This window comes from Dermacentor silvarum, chromosome 4 (assembly GCF_013339745.2).
Source record: "Dermacentor silvarum isolate Dsil-2018 chromosome 4, BIME_Dsil_1.4, whole genome shotgun sequence".
In the NCBI taxonomy this organism is placed as follows: domain Eukaryota; kingdom Metazoa; phylum Arthropoda; class Arachnida; order Ixodida; family Ixodidae; genus Dermacentor; species Dermacentor silvarum.
Window position 1 is genome coordinate 42261182 of NC_051157.2, and position 22087 is coordinate 42283268.

Consider the following 22087-nt stretch of genomic DNA (forward strand, 5'->3'; position numbering starts at 1 on the left):
GTATTTGCTTCAAACCTCAACCACCGCAATCAGTGATGCGTGCGTTAGATAAATGAAACGGTTGGTTTCGTGTTTACCTGAGGAATCGGTGAGCGTGGTGAATTCGTACTCTGCCTCGGTGGTGCCTGCGTTGTTACTCGCTGTCACCACGACCTTGTAGGAGTTAGCCGGCGACAAGCCGCGTAACTCGAGACGCGGCTCACTCTGAGACTGCTCTGCCTCTAGCATGGTCCACACCTTGTCCCGCTGGTGTCGGTACCGGGCCGTGAACCTCTCGATGGGGCAGCCGCCGTTGTGCCACGTACGCGTCAGGACCAAGGCCTGTCTCATGTATGGTAGCACCGCCAATATGGCGTCCGGCGGCGCCGTGGGAGCTGCGTGCGTGCCCCGTAAAGCGATGTGCAAGGTCGTCCTTCGTAGAGGGAAACACCGCATATTCAAGAGGTCATAGCAGTGTGTGTTTGACATAAAGACCACGCAGATTACAATCATTCATCGGTGGATGCATGCTTATAACGTGTCTCATCAGTCAATTCTTCCCCAATGAAATTCAGACAAATGTTGTAGCTATACTGGCTTGATCAGGGCCTGTATTCACCAAGCTCTTCTGTTAACGTTAAGTGCCGTCTACGATTAGTCATTGCCGCCGCGGCGATCGTCTCTTTTCGTACGCCGATCTCTATCACAAGCGGTGGCCGCCCGAGCACTAGCTCACGAGGAAATGATCTTGCGTAAGAAAGGTTTCGTGAATAGAGTCTCAGGGGGTTCCACCTTAGAATGGGCCACATTCTACAAGCGTGGCTGCTTCTAGGATCACCCCCCCCCCCTTTTTTTTTGCGGTTCTTTGCACTGTCCCGGTGCTCCAGTTTCTGATTTCATAACCGCGTCGCGCCCATCGCGCTATCGTAGCCGTTGTACTTCTCTGGCACATCATTCGAGGTACTTTTGTATCAGTCGAAACTACCTATCAAAAGTACCTTCGTTATATCAAATATTGACCATAACCGTGTATTTCTTACATTCTTTTATTGGCGAGATACATTTTAGATTAACTTCGTTATATGCGATAATTCGTTGTATCCGCCTTTCTTATATAATATTTTTTCTTCTTTTTTTTCTAGTTAGACCTCATTGTGTTCAGCTCGAATTCTCAGCGTAGTAAACTATTGGGCCTAAAAATCTTTGCCCGAGCTTCCAGGAATATATTACACGGGGGGTTGACATTCTGAGATGCATCGGGGTGAGGCACCTGTCGAAGATTCCATACTCACTCTTCAGTAAAGCAGCACATGACTACAAAAGCACCTAGCTGTCTAGACGCAGGCCTCCATAGTGTTGATAGCTCGCAGGACGGACTACTATACAAACAACCGAAACGACGTGATAAGTCATGATATCGCTTGTACATGCACCTGACTTCCGCGCGAAATAAGTACGTGTCCTGACTTAGTTTCATAAACAAATAATAAGTCTCCAGTTCACGCATACAACACGTGTGCCCATTTTCTTTTTCGAAAAAACAATTGATTTGTTGCGCCAATCTCGGTAGCGATGATGGGTGCCAATGCACGACAATGCCCGAGCACATTCCAAGCATACGTATTACATTCACATAAATCCGCTATAGTTGCTTCAAGGAGACGAGGCTGATTGTTCTAGAGACAGGGCGATGAAGCTAGTATCGTATTTTTTTCAGCGCCACATTGTAAAGAGCGGTGGGCATAAGAATATGCGTATAACGATTGATTAGCTGATTTAATTGTCTAAAAGTCACGAACACTCATATACAATCCTGTAAGACACGCGCCGAAACAGCAGAATTGCATCGGTTAGTGCTCAAGGCAAGATGACAACTCCTAACTCTTAGGCACCGGTTTCGAGAGGCCACTCTTTAAAACTATACCCGCCTTGGTGGCCCAGTGGTTGTGGCGTTGGGCGGCTGAGCTCGCGGGTTCGATATATACCGGTGGCGGCAGGCCGTATTTATGATCGGGGTGAAATGCAGAAACGCTGGTGTAAATATTATTCCGTTGCCCCACACCACTTCATGCCTCATTATCAGATAAGAGGTTTTGGCAAGTAAACCCCAGAATCTAATGAATTAAATATTTAATACTTGCAGAACTTGAAATGCAATTCACATTTCAGTTATCACTTTTCTTAAGTGTCTCCGTCGGGCACTTCAGGACAAATTTAAGTATAACGCTATTGCCTCTGGTCTCATGATTCCTACTAAGCTTATACATGCCTCGAACGGCTGACCGGCTTGGATTTGGCAATTTCAGCGTGTACTCTATAATGTAATTGAATTTAGTTAGGTAGTATTCATACACGAATTATTCATCCAATAATTGTCACACCTTTACTGATGTCCGCTGTCGCTAATAACGCAGTGCCAAAAAAAAAAAAGAAAATAAAAGAAAGAAAATTAAGCATGAGTGTCTCCACAGCACTCTCTTCAAGAAAGTTTGCTCTTCCTTCAAGCAGTTGGTCACGTTACGGATCAACAGAAAGGTGCTGGGACATGGGTGAGCGGGCTGAAATACTGCCACCCCCCCCCCCCCCAAAAAAAAAAAAAAAAAAAAAAATATGTCGCGATTTTCACTCACGGGCACCCTTGGTATTGACGATAATGGCGTCGCTGACGTTGCCGGTGCCGGCGTCATTGTAGGCGCGGACGGCGAACCGGTAGGTGGAGCCACACTTCAGTTGGCCAATCGTGAGCGAATGCCTGTTGCCCCGCACGTGCGTCTCGGTCCACTCGTCACCGCTTGCCTCTACCGTGTGGAGCACGTGGTAACCTGCGCCAGTCACAACCAGACTGATTCCACGACGAGTTTTACTACGACATCGCTGCCGCGAGGCATGCTGATAGAAGTCATTAGCGGGTTGAAGGACAACTATATGGTAAGAAGCGTGTTGCGTTTGTGCCACGTCAAACACGCCTATTCTTGAGATGAAAAGGCAGGGAGGCGAGAGTAAAAATACCCTACAATAGAAGTGGGGTTAGTAGACGTACTTCCCAACTTTCCCCTAAAGTTCCCCAGGAAAATCTGCCATTGAAATTTTCTTCAATGTTACTTTGAGCCCATATACAGTGAGAAAGCGCTGAGGACGCTGAAGTCAATGAAGATTAAGACTAGTGATAGCAGGTTTCCCTGAACCAGGGCGATATTTCGGAATCTGTCGAATACCGCCATGTTTGCTGCTTTGAGCCAATCGGAAAGGACAAGATGGCGGAATTCGTGAATTTTGACAGAGTACCCTGGGAGAACAGAACACATCCACAGCTGCGTTGACCAAAATGCAGAACTGGCTCAGTGCTATTTTTTATCACTGGACATGTGCCACGAGCAGTTTACATGCTGCACGCTGTTTGTTCCTCAGTTACCCAGTGGACTTGCAGAGAGGGAACTTGATTAAATAAACTTATTTTTTATTTCTTTAACATTATTGGAACGTTTTTCAGGGCTAGACGCCCTGTATGCAGCCTGACAGGGCCCTGAAACCAGGGATTCGCATCGTGGCACACTATGTACCCAACTTATTTCTCCATGCCGCATGGTATCATGGTTTCACGAAGACTGGATCAAAGAGTCAGATAAAGACTGCTCCGTAGAAGGGTGTCATGGAGCGTCTTTGAATACCGGGCTCCAGCCGGGCTTTTTGTCTACCGGAAAGCGCAGTTGGTTGCAGATGAAAACAGAGACAGCATGTAAGCTCTTCCACAAATTGTGTGCAGTAAATCGCAATCTTTTTCTGCCTGTTATTGCTGGTGACACCCTTTAAATATTATAAAAGGGACGCCAGCATAGAGAATTCGGAAGCTTACCGTCGAGAAGAGTAGGTGGTTCTAAAGAAATTGTGCCAGAATACCACAGCCGAAGTGAGACGAAGTGCATGCCTCGGCGAGCAGGACGCAAGCTTGAAAATGAGATTCGTTGTACTTTATTTTTATTAGTTATTACAGTTAGCACAAGGTAAGTCGTAGGTTCGGTTTGAGCGGTGAATTAAATTTTATGCGTAAGTGTGAAATGACCCATTGAGCGAAATGCAGCTCCACTAACGTGAAACCTGGGGAGGTGCGAAGCATGCAGTGATGCACCGCCGATGGGCCCATACTGCCTCAAGCAATGGCTCATAACCCCGTAAACGCGGCCTCCCCATTACGACGATAGAATATAAGTGAAATTCTACGTTGGGATGATGAGCGCCAACCCAGCCAGCTGCGGAAGACGATGACGGTGAACGCGGGAGCAGTGACACGAGCGCGTGCAGAGCGCGAGCTCGTGTCACTGCTTGCTAACCGTGACGACGACGACAGGAGAAGTCGACAGCCCGAGTGCATAAGGTGCTTCGCACCTAAAAAAAAACACCATTGTTTTACTACGAATGGCAAAGGCGTGTTCTACCTTGTATACTACGTGTGTTAAACACAATACGCACAGATTTCAGAGCGTCGGCTCTGGAGCTTTGTATTCGCCTTTTGAAATCTTTAAGTAGTAGTGGGTTATACCTTCCACCGGGTTCAAGTCGCCGGCCGGCCGTTTCCATTCCAGCGTCACCGACGTTGCTGATGTGCTGACAACACTAAGCTGTGTAGGAGTTGGAGGGACTGCAAAAATATAAAACAACAATAACAACAACAGCAACAACAAAAAAGACGATGACTTTTCATCAGTCGTTAGAAGATGCATATATCACATATGTGGATGGCAAGGATGTGACAAAACCGAGTTGTGAGAAAATAGGTCCACATTCTTAAATGAGTAAAAGGCACAATCTGAGCGATAGCTGAAGAGCCTTTTCGTACCCTCATGTATTCTTATGTATCATAGTAAACCTGCGATGAACCTAAGATGACGTTGTGATGGCAATGTGATTCATCTCTGCGAACCCTATGACACATTAAAGGGGTAGCGGTTTGGACTAGTTGGTATGTCATGATTACTGGGGAGAGCTCCAGCGCTCGCGAAGCAGAACAACAACTGAATGGCGAAACAAGCGCTCGTCCTTGTTTGTCCCGTCGTCCAGTTTCTTTCTTCTTTTTTTTTTTTTTTGCTTCGCTCTACCGCTCTCCCCAGTAAACTGTAGCACAGCTGTCCTGGCACGCCAACTTCCGTTGTGTTCAAAGCCTGCAATACACCATTTCGGGCGAGGGAGCAATCCAGAACGGCTAGCAATATAACCAGTGCGCCGCATCGAGGAACTGGGGTGCTATGCAAGATGCGCCGAGTTTGGCGAAACTCGGGATCTTCGCGAGCTCTGGCGACGCCCCAAGATGAAAGGACTAATGGCAACAAGACAAAGTTTGTCCGTCGGCACGCCTCCAGTTTCATTGGTTTATCTCGATTCACTCTGGGTGGCTATTATCTCTTGGGCGTTGCCATATGGGTGGTCGACAAACTGGGGCTCACGTGATCATACGGTCGGTGCATGGTCGTGCCTTCTTTCACTTGTCTGTCGTTCCACTGAGTGCATTACAGGCACAAGCAAGTTATACAATAAATACATTTAGTAGAATAATATTAGTCACATTACCGTGGGTTATGTACACTAAATGTGTATTAGACTAATTTGTAGTTTAATACGTTTCGCGTTATACCACGAGGGGACTCTCGCCCTCCTTTTTTTCCCCCTCTGGATTCAATTGGCGCGGCTCGCTACGTACTTGCGCTAGCATTTCCGAGCACCGATTGCTGTGTGCTTGGTTTACTCACTGGGGTTTCCACAGATTCCTCGTTGCTCTTTCTCTTTCCTCTGGATTGGATTGGCGCGGCCCGCTACGTGCTTGCGCCCCCATTTCCGAGCACAGATTGGTGTGCGCCTGGTTTTCACACTGGGCATTTAACAGATCGCTCGTTGCTCGCGCTAAAGAAAGGCTGCGAGTGATGCCTCCCCAGCTGCCCCAGCTGCGAGACGAAGTGAGCGTCGGCTAGCGCCTAAGTTGTTTGCCGCGCGCTTACCGTGTAAACACTCAGGAATGCCGGAAAGCACTCATACAAGGGTAAGAAAACTACGCTTTATTTTCTTTTACTTTGTGATGCACCTTCATACTGGCTAGCGCCGAGTGATGGCTTCTAACGACCGCAGGAAAGAGTCTTTATACTGGGTAGCGCGAGCGATCCGTGGTTTCTAACAAACGCAAGAAAGGGTCTTCGCAGCGCATGTGGCCGTTGACTGCCACCACATCCATCCCAGGTGGGACTCCACGGCCGGTATTTTGTAATGATGCTTTACACTTTATTCTATACTAGTCTTATCATCCACCGCTCACGGCCGGCTCATCCCATTGATAACGTGATCAGACAGTCGCTCTGACCACTGACCAAGCGCGAAAAGGCATTAGCATCGGAAAGGCATTGCTACAAAATACCGGCCCAGCATCGGTCCAGTTACCCTGTACCCACGGCTGACGAGGTGGTGCTTCACTTTTTTGACAATAACTTTCTATTTTTTTGCGTGTTTAGGCCCGTGATGGTTCACTGTCTCCCCATGCACATTGAGGCATAGCCCCGTTAGCATCTACTAAATTTGGGATACAGTTGTATGCGGCCAATTCGGTACTATTAATAATGGTCCCCGGTTGAACATTAGCTGCAATAATGGCGCATAGCGTCGCCGCCTTTCGTCGGTCGACCTTGAAAAGTCGCAGCACTCTTCTGGCCGCGCAGACCATGCCGAAGACCCATGGGCCACCATCTTTAACACTGCCGTAATTTTGGCGGCTTGGTGAAACGTTGTCGCCCGTCATTAGGCGGCCTCGATTGTACTTTTGCTCGCCGCGAAGAAGGCACTCGTCAATTTGCGCTATCTTCCTGGGGCCACCGAGTGGAGGTCGCGCCAGCAGCTCGTCCCTCAAGACCTCACGGAGGTATTTCCTGCAGTCGGCGATGGCGTGCTCCGACAGAGGAAACAAGTCGCCGGTCATCTCTTTCATCAGTCATATGTATACGCTTTTGCTCACGCAGTACGTGAGCCAAATCACTTGCCGCCTGGAAAGGTGGTCGTTCGGACGGCCGAGGCCGACCGTGTTGGCGAAGTAACTTCCTTCGCCTCTCTGCCCGTGCAGTGCAGCAGTACTGTATAGCTGCGAGAACTGCGTTCGGCGCCTGTTACACCAGAAGGCAGCCCGGCGTCCATTCTGAATCTTCTTATATAATGTGACGACTTTGCCTTCGCAGGTTGGTTGGTCCGCGTTGAACCCCAGGTGCTCGCAGGTGCCCCAGTACTCCGATGACGCCGCCGGAACTGGCCTGGGGCTGGGGCGCGGTGGAAGAACAGCGCTTGAAGCCGGAGAGAGCCGAAGCGATCGCACGAACTTTTCTTCCGCAGCCTAGTCACACCAATCTGTGCTCGGCAAGCATAATTCGCCCGCCACGCCGCCTCCGCAGATGAGGGCCTTCGCTGAACTCATCACACAGCCAGCGCACTCACGTTTTGGAAAGGCAAAAATGACGCTGAAACTCTACGTCGGGCATGTAGGTGAACGGGTCCAGACAGTCATATTGACGCTTGCTGCCACTGGATGCGATAACACAGGCTGCTGCCGCCGTCGCCATGTTCGCGAGTTCAACTCGAGGGAGGTTTCGCGATGTACGAGTTTGGCACGAGTTCGCGTGTCAATCAAAACCATAGGTCATGCCCCGCGCTAGGCATGGAACTCTTGTGCGCGCGCCCACCACGGTTGGGCCACGCACAGCTTATTTTCCGGCAACAGCGACGTGGTGCGGAACTGAGAGGCATCAACAATCTTGAGCGCTGACAGAAAACACGCACAACGCACTGTCATCGGTGATGTACTGAGAACCACTATCAAAAACAAAGCGGCGACTTTCGCTGGCTTATGCCTCTATCTTCTTAGGCTGTGATGGCCCCACAACTCGGTTCATTGTCTGCATTATAGCGACGTAGCGCACAGAAAATAATTATCGGCACGACACTGTAGCTGCTTGCAAGGCGTCGATGAGCCGTGGTGGACGACGATGCTGAGCAGTGCGTAGTGTTTTCCAACGACAACGTATCGAAGCTGTCATTTGAGATGGCTGCTCTATCATCCGTGATGTATCGGACCCGCAGTCGCAAACACGGTCAGTGTCTATAGAAACGCTCGCTTTTTTAGACCCAGTGCGATGGCATTTCTTCTTTACAAGCACGGCACACTAAACAGTTGCAACACCTTCCTGCGCTCGAAGTCTAATTTTCTAACTGCACACAAGAGCCATCACCCGCCAAAATGCGATTGCTGCGCCGTCGCTACTATATCCATCTGCGATCGCTGTTAGCTCAGCAGCAGAGGCAATCGGCAAGCACATTGGAGTGAACAACACACTCAAATTCTGCGTACATGCGCACGGAGGCACCTTCGCTGGGCAAGCGATGACAAGCGATGAATTGTGTCACTGGGCAGTACGCTCTTCGCAATGCATATTCGCGAAGAGCTTCGCGCACGCATATAAACGGGCGCATTTTCACTGTGCTGCGTCACTGCGGACCCTAGAATACCGCACGGTCACTTTGCAGTGACAGCCGTTGCTCCCGTCTCTATGGCTAGAGTGTCGTTTCAGTTGGTAAAGCGGGGGCCTTAATAGCCGCCTCACTGAAGCACCTGCGGTGAACAGTCATGCCGCAGCGCTGCATTGCCATTCCCCTAATAGACAGGGAATGGACACATCATTGTCATGACTGACTTTATCGAACGTAGCACTGCAGCGCCCCTGGCGATTGCTCACCGTATGAGCTCCCTCGTGCGTGCGACCCTCTAGAATGTATCCGCTTATAAGCTTTCGCTTCACTGTCGCCACTCGCGGCAAAAAAGAGCAAATTTTGATAATTCGCTCGATCTCCGCTTGTCATCACAAATTTATAGCATTCGAAACGAAAACCGATACCTTAAGAAACAAAATGTTCGTTATTTTATTTGTTGTATTTCAATGTATTCGAATGAGGGAAAGTGTAGGTGCAAGAATGCACCGCATGTGCCCTGTTCGCATTCGACGGAGGATAGAAAGATAATGCCCGAAAAAGGAGGCACTAAAATCCCTATATAAGAAAAGTACCGCCATCCTTTGACAAATGCCGCTTCGCTCTCTCCTGTGTTATCCTGTATCTCCGATTGGACGATGATAGCGCGCGCTTGTCACTTCTTTATATTTTCTTTTTTTCCGCCTCGGAGCCATGTTGAAAGTCCTCTGCGCAGCCGCAGTCGCCGGCGGCGGCGGCGGCGCGCGCCCGGCCTGAAAGCTTCAACGTGGACTTTCTAGGTGCGCCACCGTCGACTTGGCTTTCGTAAGCATAAAGTAAAGAAAAAGCAAGCGCTTTAGGAGAGGAGGCGGCGGAGGAAAGAGTAGATGGCGGTACTTTTCTTATATATAGGGACTTTAGGAGGCACGCCCTTGACGCGCCAGAGAAAGGCGTGGCAAGCGGCTCACGACAAGTGTGCAGATAGACAGCGGGACAGTGACGGTATAGCTAAATTGCGATAATACGTTGATAACAATACGCGGAGCTGGCGCCTTTTGTTGCGCAGTCTTCTGTGCTTGAAGCGCAGAGGCACTGTGCCGCGCAAGGTGCGCTCATGTTCTCATAGGCTGCTTTAGCTCGACATTTCTTTTTACATGATGTTTTTGCACGTTCCTTGCCATCTCCGTTCACTGACTGCCATCGAGCAAACTCGGGTAAAACTCGTGTGAACGAGAAACTCGGCGGATCCTGCATAGCACCCCTGATCTCAGATATCGCGAGCGCCTGTCGAACACTTACGCGTCAATGAGCAGCTTCACAGTGGCTGTCGCTGTAACTTGCGTAACCAACATGAAAGGCTGATTTCAGGTACACTGAGAGCCTGTTACATCATTTCAAATCAGGGAACAACCCAGAACAGCCATCCCTGTACCTCGTGAGTAAACAGGAGAGACAGATTTCGATTAGATTGAGTGAGGTAATAGTGACAATAAGCAAGACAGCAGAATCCGCGTGGATTTTACCGTTGGAAACTGTGGGAACGTGAACCTCTGCAACTGTTTAAAAAAAATGTCGCAGTTTCGCCCGAAAGGCGAAGCATCAATTGCGATAGCAAATTAGTAGAGAGCTATTCGGAGTAGGGATAGTAGTTTTATCGGCTGCATAAACTTGGACACATTCGCTTACTAACTGAATTAAGAAGCGTGGTGTCAGCGCGCACAAGCGAACATGAATAGATCACACTGAATGACCACAGACAACGACTGTCAAAACGCTGGCAGCAAGCGCAGCCGCCGCAGCGGGCGAAGGTTGGCGCGGTCTATCGCTGCAACGGAAACTGAGTGGCGATTGCACAGCGCATACAAAGGTCAGAGCCGTGTGGAGATAACAGACGGTGCGGGCGGCCGCCACAGCCGCTGGCAAAGTACGAGCGCAGTTATTGGCAGAGTAGAAGCTGCGCTCCCCCCCTCCCTCCCGAGCTGCCTTCCCGCTTTCTTGGTTTCGCGTGGAAGATTGAGTGGCAAGTTCCCTTTACGCCAGGTTGCAAGATACGCCTTTGGTGCCGGAGCACAGTGTCGCCCCGCTTCCCTCCCTCCCATACCCCCACGGCCTTTCGCGCGATGGTCGCTTTTGCTTACCGCCGTGCGTTCGCTCTCCTTGATAGCGCGCGTCCCCCGTGCGCTTTCGGCTCGCGCATACGGCGCACGGCGACGATTTTATCACCCTTGGACTTTATACGGAGCCTCACGGCTACGGCGACGGCGACGCCGACGGCAGAAATCCGGTTGAAGTGTCCATATAATTGCTATCGCAATAAAATATAATTATGGCGCCTAACGTCCCGAAACTGCACAGTTCTTTAAATGTGACGCCGTAGTGGAGTGCCCCGGGATATTTTGATAATTTGGGGTTCGTTATTGTGCGCTCGAAGCACGGTACGCGGGCGCTTCTTCGTTCCGCGCCGCTCAAGCAAGCCGTGTATAGCGATTGCAGTGGCAACGGAAAAAGGTTAGCACAAGTGACAAGCGATCGCAGTGGCCAGGTTGTGATACGCTGCGCTGCGGCTGACCAATAGCACAGAGCCAACCGAACCGTTCCCACTTTTCACACTGGAGGGTAGTGTATTTTGGCATAAAGTTGCGGTTTGGGAAGAAGTATTTTTTTCGTTTTGATGGGCTCCGCCAGAGTATAAACGCGAATGCATATCAGCTGACTAGCGCAGACATTCACACGAGGACAAAAACATTTAGACAGAGTGCTGTACTCCAAATGATTCTTAGTTGCCCCACAAGCACCGACATACAATGTGTTCTTTTTTTTTATTAATTCGAACACTTAAGAAATAAAAAAAAGCCCGCAAAAGTTACTCTTCAGTTTTGTGCGCTTGTGAATTTTGTTCTTGACAAAAAAAAAAAAAAAAAAAAAAACTGACACTTCGACATTACGCACTCTGTATCGGCCACTTCGATCCCGTTAGGACGGAAGCTTAAGCAGTGGTTAAACGGAGCAGAGCGCGTCGTCCTCCGTAGCGCCTAAGCAAAGGCAGGATTTTGAGTAGCAAAAGTCCCCACATTTCTCTCTGGGGATTTTCTTCGGTCGGGCAAATACGAGAAAGAAGCTCTCGGGCTCGCGCCAAGTCGATCATAATCTTCCTTGGCAGCGATCGCTAGCGTCCGCTACTAGCGCCGTTACAGACCATTGTCTAGGGAGCCTACACGCAACGCTGTTGCATGTAGGCTCCCTAGTATCCTCTGCACAGCAGCGCCGCGTATCGCAATTTCGCCGCTCTTGCAGCTCCTGCTGCCAGTAACTTGTGCCAGTCTTTTACCTTCGCCACTGTACGTCTAGAAGAGAAAGGTAAATGCGTGTGTCAGATACTTACCAAAGCCGTGCGTTTCAACGACAACCTCAGCCGACCGCGGTCCAGCACCCTGGCCATTGAACGCCTGAACGACGATGCCGTAGCGCGTGGACGGCGACAGTGACGTCAAAAGGCGCTCCTCGTTCTTTTGGTCGCTAGCGTGGATCGTTACGTACTGGAATGGAGCAGGCGAAGCTGCCGCAGGCCGGTAGCCTACGTAGTAGCCTCGGATGGCGCCGAAATGAAGATCCTTGCTAGGAGGCTGCGCGTTGAAGGGTTACGGCTGTTACTAAGCTTCGTATTCAGAAACGGGTCTCAAACGGAGGGCTGTCCTCAACTCGACCGAGTGAAGGCTAACTCCGCTTTTCGTCTGAAGCGGTCACTGCCCTTCGATAGCGCTCGACGAGGAGCTTGCTTTTGAGACTCACTTCCGCTCAATGAAGCCAAGGAAAGCAATGGCGAAGTTAAGTGAGGCTTTTAACTGAAATATAGACTTAACAAGGAAAACGGAAATGAAAGTAGACGAGGAGACAACTTTTCACCGGTGGGAGGCGAACCCACAACCTTCCCATTACGTGCGCGATGTTCTACTAATCGAGCTACGGTGGTGTCTGTTCTTCCGCCCACTTTCCTTGGGTATGCATGCAGTGTCACTTAAAGGCAGTGACCACTTCAGTGGAGGGGCGGCACTGCAATGAACTTCCTTGTTATTATTATTATTATTATTATTATTATTATTATTATTATTATTATTATTATTATTATTATTATTAGGTTTGCACACATAAAGCAATCACAGAGAGGAGAAAAGATCTAGCTGCCAACTGCTGCCAAGAGGGGCGCAACACCGGCTGGCTATAGAAAAGTGAGTGATGGAATGTCTTTATTTAAACTAAATAAATAAATAAAGATAAAAAGGAAAAAAAAAACTGTCAACCCTTCCACTGGGGTGGAGATGGAAGACCAGCGAAGCTGTACTATGGTGGGAATGATGTATTTCTAATTATGACTATTAAGATGTGATGGTGTAATTGGTTAATTGAACTATTAAAGAATGAGAAATATATATGATCCGGTGGTTTTCATTTATTTACGCCGCCATAAGGTGTACGGCAAAATTTGGCACGTTCTTCATAAACACGTCACCAACGCCGCGCGCATTCGGTGCGAACGCGGGCAAAACGCCGTCGTCGTCGTCGACAACAGCTCTGCGAGTTGTTTGTGTGACCGTACACAACCGCTGTCAAAACGCTGGCGTGAGCAAGCGCGCCGGCAGCAGCGAGGGAAGGTTCATGCGGTCTATCGCTTCAACGGAAACAGCGGCGAAAGCACAGCGCATACAAAGATAGGAGCCGTGTTGCAGATCGCTTTCAAGATACGGTGCGCGCGACCGCCCGGCGCCGCGCAAAGTACAAGTTGGTCGCAGAGCAGAAGGCACAACCCCTCCCTCCCACGCTGCCTTCCCGCTGTCCTCCTTTTGCGTCGGAGATTGAGTCGCCAGTTCCCCTTGCGCCCGTTCCCAAGATACGCATTTGGTGCCGCAGCTAGACGTCGCCTTCCCTCCCTCCCTCCCGTGCCCCACGGCCTTTCGCTCGACGGAAGAAGTGGCGTTTGCTCTCCGCTGCGCGTTCGCTCCCCGTGAAAGCGCGCGTCCTTCGCGCGCTTTCACTCGCACATACAGCATATGGCCAATGAGAGTTTTTTTTCTACATCCAGAGGCGACTACCGAAGACTGAGCCCTTAACACATTCGCTGTAAAAAGAAAATAAGTGTATACGTGAACCCTAGGTATTAAACAAAATGATCAAGCTCATGAAAAGTACATAAACGAGAAATGCAGATCCAACGAACATACGTTGGAATCCACGAAGTTTTAGTGAATCCGCGAAACTTCCTGGGCACTTTCGTAGAACCTTTGCATATATATCCACAAATACATCCGGCAAGATAGCAACCGATTCAACAGCCAGGCAGCCAGGCCAAACCTGAGAAAGCAGGCAAAGGATGCTTCGCTTTAATATGGAGTGCAGAACAGAAGAGAGATTAAAAATTGGCTCTGGCTTAACTCAGTTATGCCTGGGTGTGTGTAGCGAGAGGTACGGTTAATCTTATTGTTTAGCTTGGTTCTCTCTACGATTACATCTTTATCGTTCAGCTTCGTACTTCTGAGAGTTTAGGTTTGGTTGTTACCTCTCGTTAAGTTATGGTTACATTAAAGACTATAGACATTTTTAAAGTGTAACGCATTTATTTTGAAAGTCATCATCTTGTTGTTTCTCAATTGCCACAAAGACGGCCCGATGGTCGGTGAGGCGGGAGGATAAGGGTTTGTCCTGAATCCACTCGCCTGGCCGCTTCGTACTTACGACCCTTCTCGAGGCGTGCGGCTCGTTCTTCCCCCTCTCTCCTCGGCTCGCTGCCTCCTCTTGGTTTCGTTCCGACGACGAAGCCTGGCTTTTTTCAGTCTCTCCGACTCACTTTCTATATCTGCCGAGGAATCCAAGTGAGCCGCTCCTCCTCTGACGTCATGCCACATGCAGATGGCGCGGCGAGCGGCGCTGCCAGCTGCAGCGGTTGCTAGGCAACGGCTCAGCTCGTGGTGCGGCCACCGGCCGCAGCAAAACGGCGAGAATACGGCCAATGTAGCTCTCGCTACAAAACGGATTCATTGAGTCAGCAGCTACGTTAACATGGACCGCAAACAGGGCCGGGGCGAGTTGGCTTGTTGTGCCGAAATTTGGTTGTCGGTTTCATGAAAACGCCAGCTGCTCGGGCCGAGGGAGTGTCGGGGAGTGTTGGCTAAACCTGTCTGAGGAATTGTGTTGACTCGCTCCACCTGCTTTGCGGGAGGCATGTAGACAGACATGGTCGCGTTGGTTTAGGTCATCCTAACTTTTGATCCGACCCGCTCAGGTTGAGCGTATGCTAATAGAACTAAGGTGAAGTGTCGAATCGGGGAGACATTAGAATACGGGGGTAAGTTTGGAGTCGCAGACATGTGATCTAGTGCATTTTTTTCTCAGGCATTTAGACCCGTCGTGTTATCGTAAGCGTTGTGCAATTTGTGGGTTTGGGCGCGCGTTAGGTCTCCTCACGAGCCGATTGATTCAGTACTGATACACGATAAATTAGTAAAAGTAGTCCTGCGTAAAGGGCACCTCGACCAGATATATTTAATCACCATTCCCTAGAACTACTCTGCTTGTTTTATAGATAAAGCACTATTGATATAGAAGCCTCCTGCTGGTGCTGCTCTTGTCCCCAGACAATAATCGTCAACAATCTTTTGCGCACTTTCTTCCTTTAGCACGCTCCACTCGCTACTTTCCTGTAAGTAACTCTATGTTATGCTGGTACGTGCATGACTTTCATGACCTGAAAGTACAGGGAGGATTAGCAAAAAGACAGGAAGGTTAGCTAGTGGAAACACCATTGCTATCCTGTGCTGGAGAACAGCGTAAAGGGAATATGAGGTCTGCAGCGCGTGGCCTCTGAGATAGCAGCGGTGAGCTGCTTAGAGCAGTCTACCGCGGCGGACCCTTTCGCCGTAAAGGGACTTTTTTGGGCGGAGCTTTGCCCCCCTTAGCTACTCCCCTGTTTGGCGTCCAGCGCGCTAGCGGAGACCAAAGGAGAGAGAAAGTCGTTTATCAGTGCGATAACTGCACGTATACTTGAAGAATTCGAAAAACTATTGCTGCATGAGATTCATGAGACGACGTCTTTTATTAGTGAGATAATTTTATTATGAGTCGGAAAAGTGTTTCAGGATCCCTTTAATGCGTCCATTGAATCGACTGAGATTCTGGCGGAGACTCAGTCATGGTGGCGCTATAATCCATAAGTCTGACGACCAGAGCTATTACAAATGAAAGATTACAGCTGAATCAGTTGCGTTATGCTCTCACCTTCCACGTTACTTTCACCGACTGCAGGCCAAGTGCTTGAGCAGAAACATTGGTTGGTGGGCCGCCGGGCGCTATGTAGAAAGACAATGCAATAAAAGGGAGCCAGTAAGCATAAAGAATAGAGTGATAAAAACTAATTAACGTTATGTGGATATCTGACTACGCTCCAAAATGAACTCAAGAGAGCACCTATCATTTGCACACCGTTCCTCGGTTGTCATATGGAGATGGAAGCAGAAAATGCACGGCTCGTCACTGCGTGTTGGGCTTGGGTCTCATGGTTCATTTCTAAAGACCGCAGGTTAGTTTTACTCAGACCAATGTGCCATGTTTGCAACCTGTGCAGCTCCCAAAAGCAGATGAAACTCAAAACGCAAGAGCTGCTCAGGAAACATACAATACACGGGTTTAAGGCAAACACGAAGTTATGAATTAGAACCCTCTGCTCAAAAACACACACTTGAGCGCGAAAATCTTTTTAAAAAAGAAACAAACAACTCTCTGCAACGCTAGTTTTATGTCACAAACAACCCGTGTCTCGTTAGTTCCAGAATTAGAGCACGCATACCTTCTTCGGAAGTGGTGGCATTAACAGGGTCACTGGCGTTGCTCCTACCCAGGGCGCTCTCGGCGAAAACCCTAAAGTCGTACGTCGTGTATGGCTTGAGGTCACTCACGACTGCCGTTGTCTCATTCCCTGGCACGGTGAGGTTGACAGACGCGAAGTTCCAATTTGCTGCTGCGCATCCACATTTGATGGACGGCGTTAAACACGGGATGAGTACGACGTGGCTTGTACCGAACAGACATTGTAATGCTGGCACCTCAGGCGCTAACATTTGAGCCCTACACCTTAAGCCTCATTTAGGCGCAGAGACTCTGAATATGCAGTACTGGTATCGCCGTGAGAATGCAGTGCATGTTCATTTCACTTGATGAGCATGTCAACTCGGAAAAGATAGATAGATATAATAGATAGATAGATAAATAGACAGACAGATAGATAGATAGATAGATAGATAGATAGATAAATGGATACATAGACAGATAGAGAGAGAGAGAGAGAGAGAGAGAGATAGAGAGAGAGAAAGAGAAGAAAATGTTTGTTGCATGCAGAAATTCTCTCTTTTATGTATTAGAAAAAAGTTTTTTTGTCTCGAAGACAGGTCTCACTTATTACGCATCAAAAGTGGCATTATTTGCCTCCAATAGTAGTTGCCGTTCAAGGAAATACTATGTACGGAACAGCTAACGTATCACACCTTTGTTTTTGAAAAGAAAAGCCTAACCTTAACAGAAGAGAAACGTTGTACAGACCAGTCCTTTGTGCACCGGATAGCTAAACTTAAGACTAACTACATAATTAAAACTAGTTATGTAATTAGAAGGAATGAAACAAGTAATCTGAGTATCTAGCGACGACATATAACAGTACCGTGATGCTGTCCAGATAAGTGGCATTTGCATATTTTAAAATCTTGGGGCACCCTATGTGTATGTATGCGTACATATATATATATATATACTTTTTATGTATAAAATTGTACGTACACTAAAGGCGTTAACTTAAGTCCGGGACCACTTACGTGCCCGGTAAGCAGTCAAAGAGGTGAGCGCCGATACAAGCCCTCGACATACTCGAAAATTGAGACGCTGGCCGCCGCCGCTCGCTGTTAATTCCGCGTGCGCCTCATGGCTTAAGCGAAAAAACTAATAAATCCACACCTTCCCTCGTCCTGTCATTGAAGTGGTGAGGACTTATTGCCCCTTTTAGGAGTCCGTGTGAGCTCACGCGGTCTCAATTGCCCGGTAAACATTCGAAAGCAGTGCTTACACGGAGGCCTTCCCTAGGTGATTCCTAGAACTGTCAGCCCAAGGACGTGCACGCTTTCTAACTCCCCTATACTATGTTTTTCTGTATTCATTCCAACTGGGCCACAAATATCGCCGGCACGGGCCGTGCCTGAACGTATGTGCATTGTGGCCCTGTGTGTTCCTTTCCACAAGTCACTGCCTTTCTGTCTGCCATCCGGGTTCCTACTCTATTGTGCCCTCAACCGGCGTATTCAACTTGCCCTCTCTACCGCTACAACGGCGCCGCAACCGTTTTCTTATTTTCTCCTTCTCTTCCTCGTTACAGCGGCAACCTAGCTACACAAGGAGGTTAAAAAAAAAATAACCTCCTTTAAACCTTTGCTAGCTACCGCTAATGCTCCGCCCCTCTCCCTCTTCTCCAACTTATGTCTTTTCTCTCTCACTGTCCTCCTTGCCTTACAAACATGGGACGCCACCTTCCTGTTGGCCTGCATCGTTACAGATAAGGCTGCTCTAAAGCTGCCAAAGCGCTTAGAGAGAGTCAATCACTGTCACCAATGTGACTTTTTCGCTTTGAAATATCTCTTGTACGCTTTTTCCTTTTGCCATAAGAACGGACCAAACACGCTGTTTGATGTCTTCACTAGCAGTGCCGAAGTGCCACTTTCTTTTTGTACACCCTGATGAAGACCGGTTCGTCGGTCGAAACCGTTGAAATTAAATACTTGTTCTGTTAACGGTGTAGCATCGCTCAAGTTCTTTACGTTTGAAAGGTAACCTGAAGAATTTCTCTTCACTTTTATATACTCGTATATATATATAGGGAGAGAAAGAGACCGGGCAACATACATTCATGCTCCTTGTGCTGGATTTTGTAGCTTGTGATGACCTCGTTGCTCGCGTTCGGTGCAGTCCATTCCAACGTCACACTTCTGCTGGTTGTCTCTACGACTTGGAGGCGTCGAGGCGAGTCCGGTGGCTCTGAACAGGCGCGTTTGGTATTATTACCATTTCAAACAGTGTGGCTCAACTGAATTTTTCATATGTGCCATTCGGCTAAGTGAGAAGGAACAGCCGGCATCGCCGATGATACCCGACCCTCCCAGCTCACACATTTAATTAACAGGAGGACAGCGGCCTCCTTCGGTCGGAGTAGTCACTTGGCTTCGATAGCGCTGTTCGGCGATTTATGCGCCGTATTTTCGTAGTTAATGTGAAGGTCGCTGGATGCAGAGGAGTGTTTCTCAAGCAACTACTGACCGCTGGAGTCGCCGAAATGCGTTGTTAAAGCGCAGCGTCTTCTTCGGCCGATAGACGTCGCTGCCCTCCGGTCTGGCAAGTCGAGCAAGGGCGCTGAATCGAGACCCATTCGTGAGAACGGGCGCGAGCACTTGTCACGAGAGCACAGATGAAAAACTAGACGAAGAAGTTTCTTCAAGCGAAAAGTCGGATGAACTGCTTTTATGCTGAACGTTTCGACTATTGGTTTGTTTCAGTGAAATAAGGCTTGGCTTGAACAAAAGGCAGAGCTTCGCGTAATACTAAATTGCCCGAACTATTGATGCAAGCTACTCAAGTTTTTGAATTCCTGAACTGTGCAAGTTTCTTCAAGTGAAGCTTTACTTGACTTCTCGAAAAACGCTTCACTAAAGTTCATTAAAGTGAAAAGTAAGGTGGGACGCCACCTTCCTCTTGGAAGGTGGCGTCCTTCCACGACTTGTTATCGGAACAGGCACTTTCTAACTCTTTGCTCATCTGAACGTTCAACTGGGGTTCGGTAAGGTGTGATATAGCTCTTAACAAACAAAAGACAGATTTTTGAGTGAGTTCTCGCCTAGGCCTGGTTTTTGCGGCGAATTATTCATATCCACTTGTTTTATTTTCCAAAACTGCTTCTTTTTTTTCCACGTCACTGCTTACCGTACATGTGTGCTTGTCGATTGCGAATTATTTGAATGGAAAAGCAACGTCTACTGCAGATAAGCGTGATGCAGAGAAGGTTAAAAACGAATATCGCTCATTTAAAACTTAGTGACACAACCTCTTCTGGCGGTTGAGATATAACGGTTTTGCTCACAGCCAAATCCAGATTATCACATTTTGTCTCAGGACTCAGATGTGTGATTCCCGATTATAACTTGTAATAATTAACTTTAGTGCTCAATAAGCGGCAGAATAAGAGAGAAGAAAAGACAGAGCCATCCACAAAAAGCACGCCCCGTAGGATACCCTCCCAATTAAGGGATAAGGGGTTCAAGAGAAAGAAATAAGGGAAATAAGAGGACTAGCTTTTAGCTAAGGTTGCACGTTGGGCTTAAGCGTATACCGCACAGGCCTTTATGTTTACCCACACGCTGCGGTGCACGTCACGTCTAACGATTACTGAGGCCAGCGACTAGAAGTATTTCGACAACGTTAAAAAAAAAAAAAAAAACTCGCAGTTTCGCCCGAAAGGAGAATCATCGATTGCGATAGCAAATTAGTGGACAGCTATACAAAGTAAGGATAGTAGTTTTGGCCGCCGTATAAACGCAAGCGACAACGGCGGTCTGCAGGCACACCGTCAGTAATGTCGTTCTCTCCGTCACAGCCGAACGTGTGTGTAACCTCATAGTTGAGAAATACTTTAATGAACCCTCGGGATTAACCGAGTGATAAACACAGGGACCGCACGTTTCAGCTTAGCTGGTTAACCATCTTCACGGAGTGGAAGGGCCGACGAATGTTTATTCTCACTGTTTCGGAGGCACCTCAACTTCCGGGGTGCTCCTGACTTCCGGGGTGCTCCGACTTCCGGGGTGCTCCCTGAGAAACATAATGTCGCCAGGTGCTAGCGCCATAAAACGAAAAAAGAAAAAAGAAAAAAAAAATGCCCACTGCCAACTCTTTCAGTATTCTGATGATTGTGACGTCTCGACAGCTGCGCGCGCATGCTTCACGGGCGACCTTGCACGCTGTCGTTTAGTTATCAAAACGACCTTTCTATACCTCGTACGTATATCTTACAAACTTGCGATTTCGTGCACACTGTGATGCACTCGCGTACGCTCAGCGCACCTCTAGTTTTTTGTTTAGATACCTCCGAAGTGGCTGAAGTCCGCCTGTAATGCTATAAAGGAATGCGTGGCCGATGGTGGGATCGAATCTCTGTCTTCCAGCGCAACAGCCAATGCTCAAATCATAAGGCCACGATCGCACGCACGTTTCTCCAATGCCGCAGTCGCTCTTCGAAACGTCTGGCGCGCGCGTCACGTGACAGTTTCTCGCATTCTTCGCTCGTGAAAACTATCGCATTGAGACTGCCGCGTTACAGACTGCACTGCCTTCGGGATCGGCCCATATTTTCTGTTAGATACCTCCGAAGGGGGTGAAGTTCACCTATTATGCTATCTCATTATAAAAAAGTGACAGAAGAAATCGCCGCTTACAAAGCTACGACACAACGCTTCCCTGCCCGGCTTTCTGTGTGCAGACGTGTTGAAGAACAAAGGCGCATTTTGCTGTGCACTTTCGACAGGATAATTCTTCACTTACCCACCACCAGCAGACCTCTGTAATCTCCAACCATGAGGAACGACGGTGCGTCGCTGTATACTTCGCATTTGTACAGTGCAGATGCAGAGCTGTTTACGTTGTCTAAAGTCACGGATGAATTGCTTTCCTCTGTGAGCTGAAAAGTTGAAATCGGTTGGCAGCACACATAGCAAATAAAAATAGTTTAATTGATTCTGTCAAAAAGTGGGAACTACGACAGTAAAGTTCACTGCAATGGTTTAAGAACGGAAAGCACTGGCATTTACATTTAAAGGCGTGTTTATGACCCTTCGGAATGCTAATATGCTCGCTCGTGTCATGGCGTACTGGCGATCGCTGTTGTTTCAAATTTATTGCAGTTGGGTAGAAGTATAGAAGCGTGGTTGGAAGGTGCTAACTAAGAACATGTTGCATGGTTCGCTAACTTTCTGCAGCCATTCTGCTGAATTCCCGCAGAGTGACAAGTGGTTTTCCTAGACTGCTGTCAATAATTGAGTGCAAAGAAAGAGCGGGCCACCATCGCATAACGCAAAATTTTCAGGACTTGTTCAATAACTCGAATAATCGCCTTACTTTCAGAGGTGATCTTCCTGATAGGAAAATATAGTTATCTAGCAAGGCACGTCATTGCCCCTTATAGGATTTGAACCGTTTCTACAGCTAGGTGCGATGGAAATTGCAAACATTAGATCTCGTGTAATCCAGCGAGAACGAATTGAACGCCAGTGAGAACATTTTCAGACAAGGTAGACTGTAAAGTGGTAGCGGCGCACAAATGCACACTCTCGACCCATTATTTATGGTGCCGGCCATTAGCCGAATAAGTCAGTGGGTTTTTTTGCACGTTATTCGCATGTTTGAAGGAAAATCTGCAGTACTTATCACAAGTTGGCTTGAATGGCACACCTCGGTGTATTTCGGTGTATTACACCAGATCTGCGCACCAGATCTGTTTTACTGGGTCTGAATTCAATCAACCAAGAACGGCTCGTACGTCCCCCGCCGCACT

General features: G+C 48.4%; 1 protein-coding gene across 1 annotated transcript in view; it reads right to left on the reverse strand.

Annotated features, from left to right (window-relative positions):
• Nucleotides 1-22087, reverse strand: part of LOC119448576 (Down syndrome cell adhesion molecule-like protein 1 homolog) — a 34216-nt gene that overhangs the window by 8017 nt on the left and 4112 nt on the right. Inside the window, exons 3-10 of the mRNA XM_049665494.1 lie at nucleotides 21079-21214; nucleotides 18394-18525; nucleotides 16298-16468; nucleotides 15730-15800; nucleotides 11846-12086; nucleotides 4517-4615; nucleotides 2610-2801; nucleotides 78-374 (exon numbers count right to left, since the gene is read on the reverse strand). Coding sequence (XP_049521451.1) covers nucleotides 78-374; nucleotides 2610-2801; nucleotides 4517-4615; nucleotides 11846-12086; nucleotides 15730-15800; nucleotides 16298-16468; nucleotides 18394-18525; nucleotides 21079-21214 — 1339 coding nt within the window. The remainder of the gene's footprint in view (nucleotides 1-77; nucleotides 375-2609; nucleotides 2802-4516; nucleotides 4616-11845; nucleotides 12087-15729; nucleotides 15801-16297; nucleotides 16469-18393; nucleotides 18526-21078; nucleotides 21215-22087) is intronic.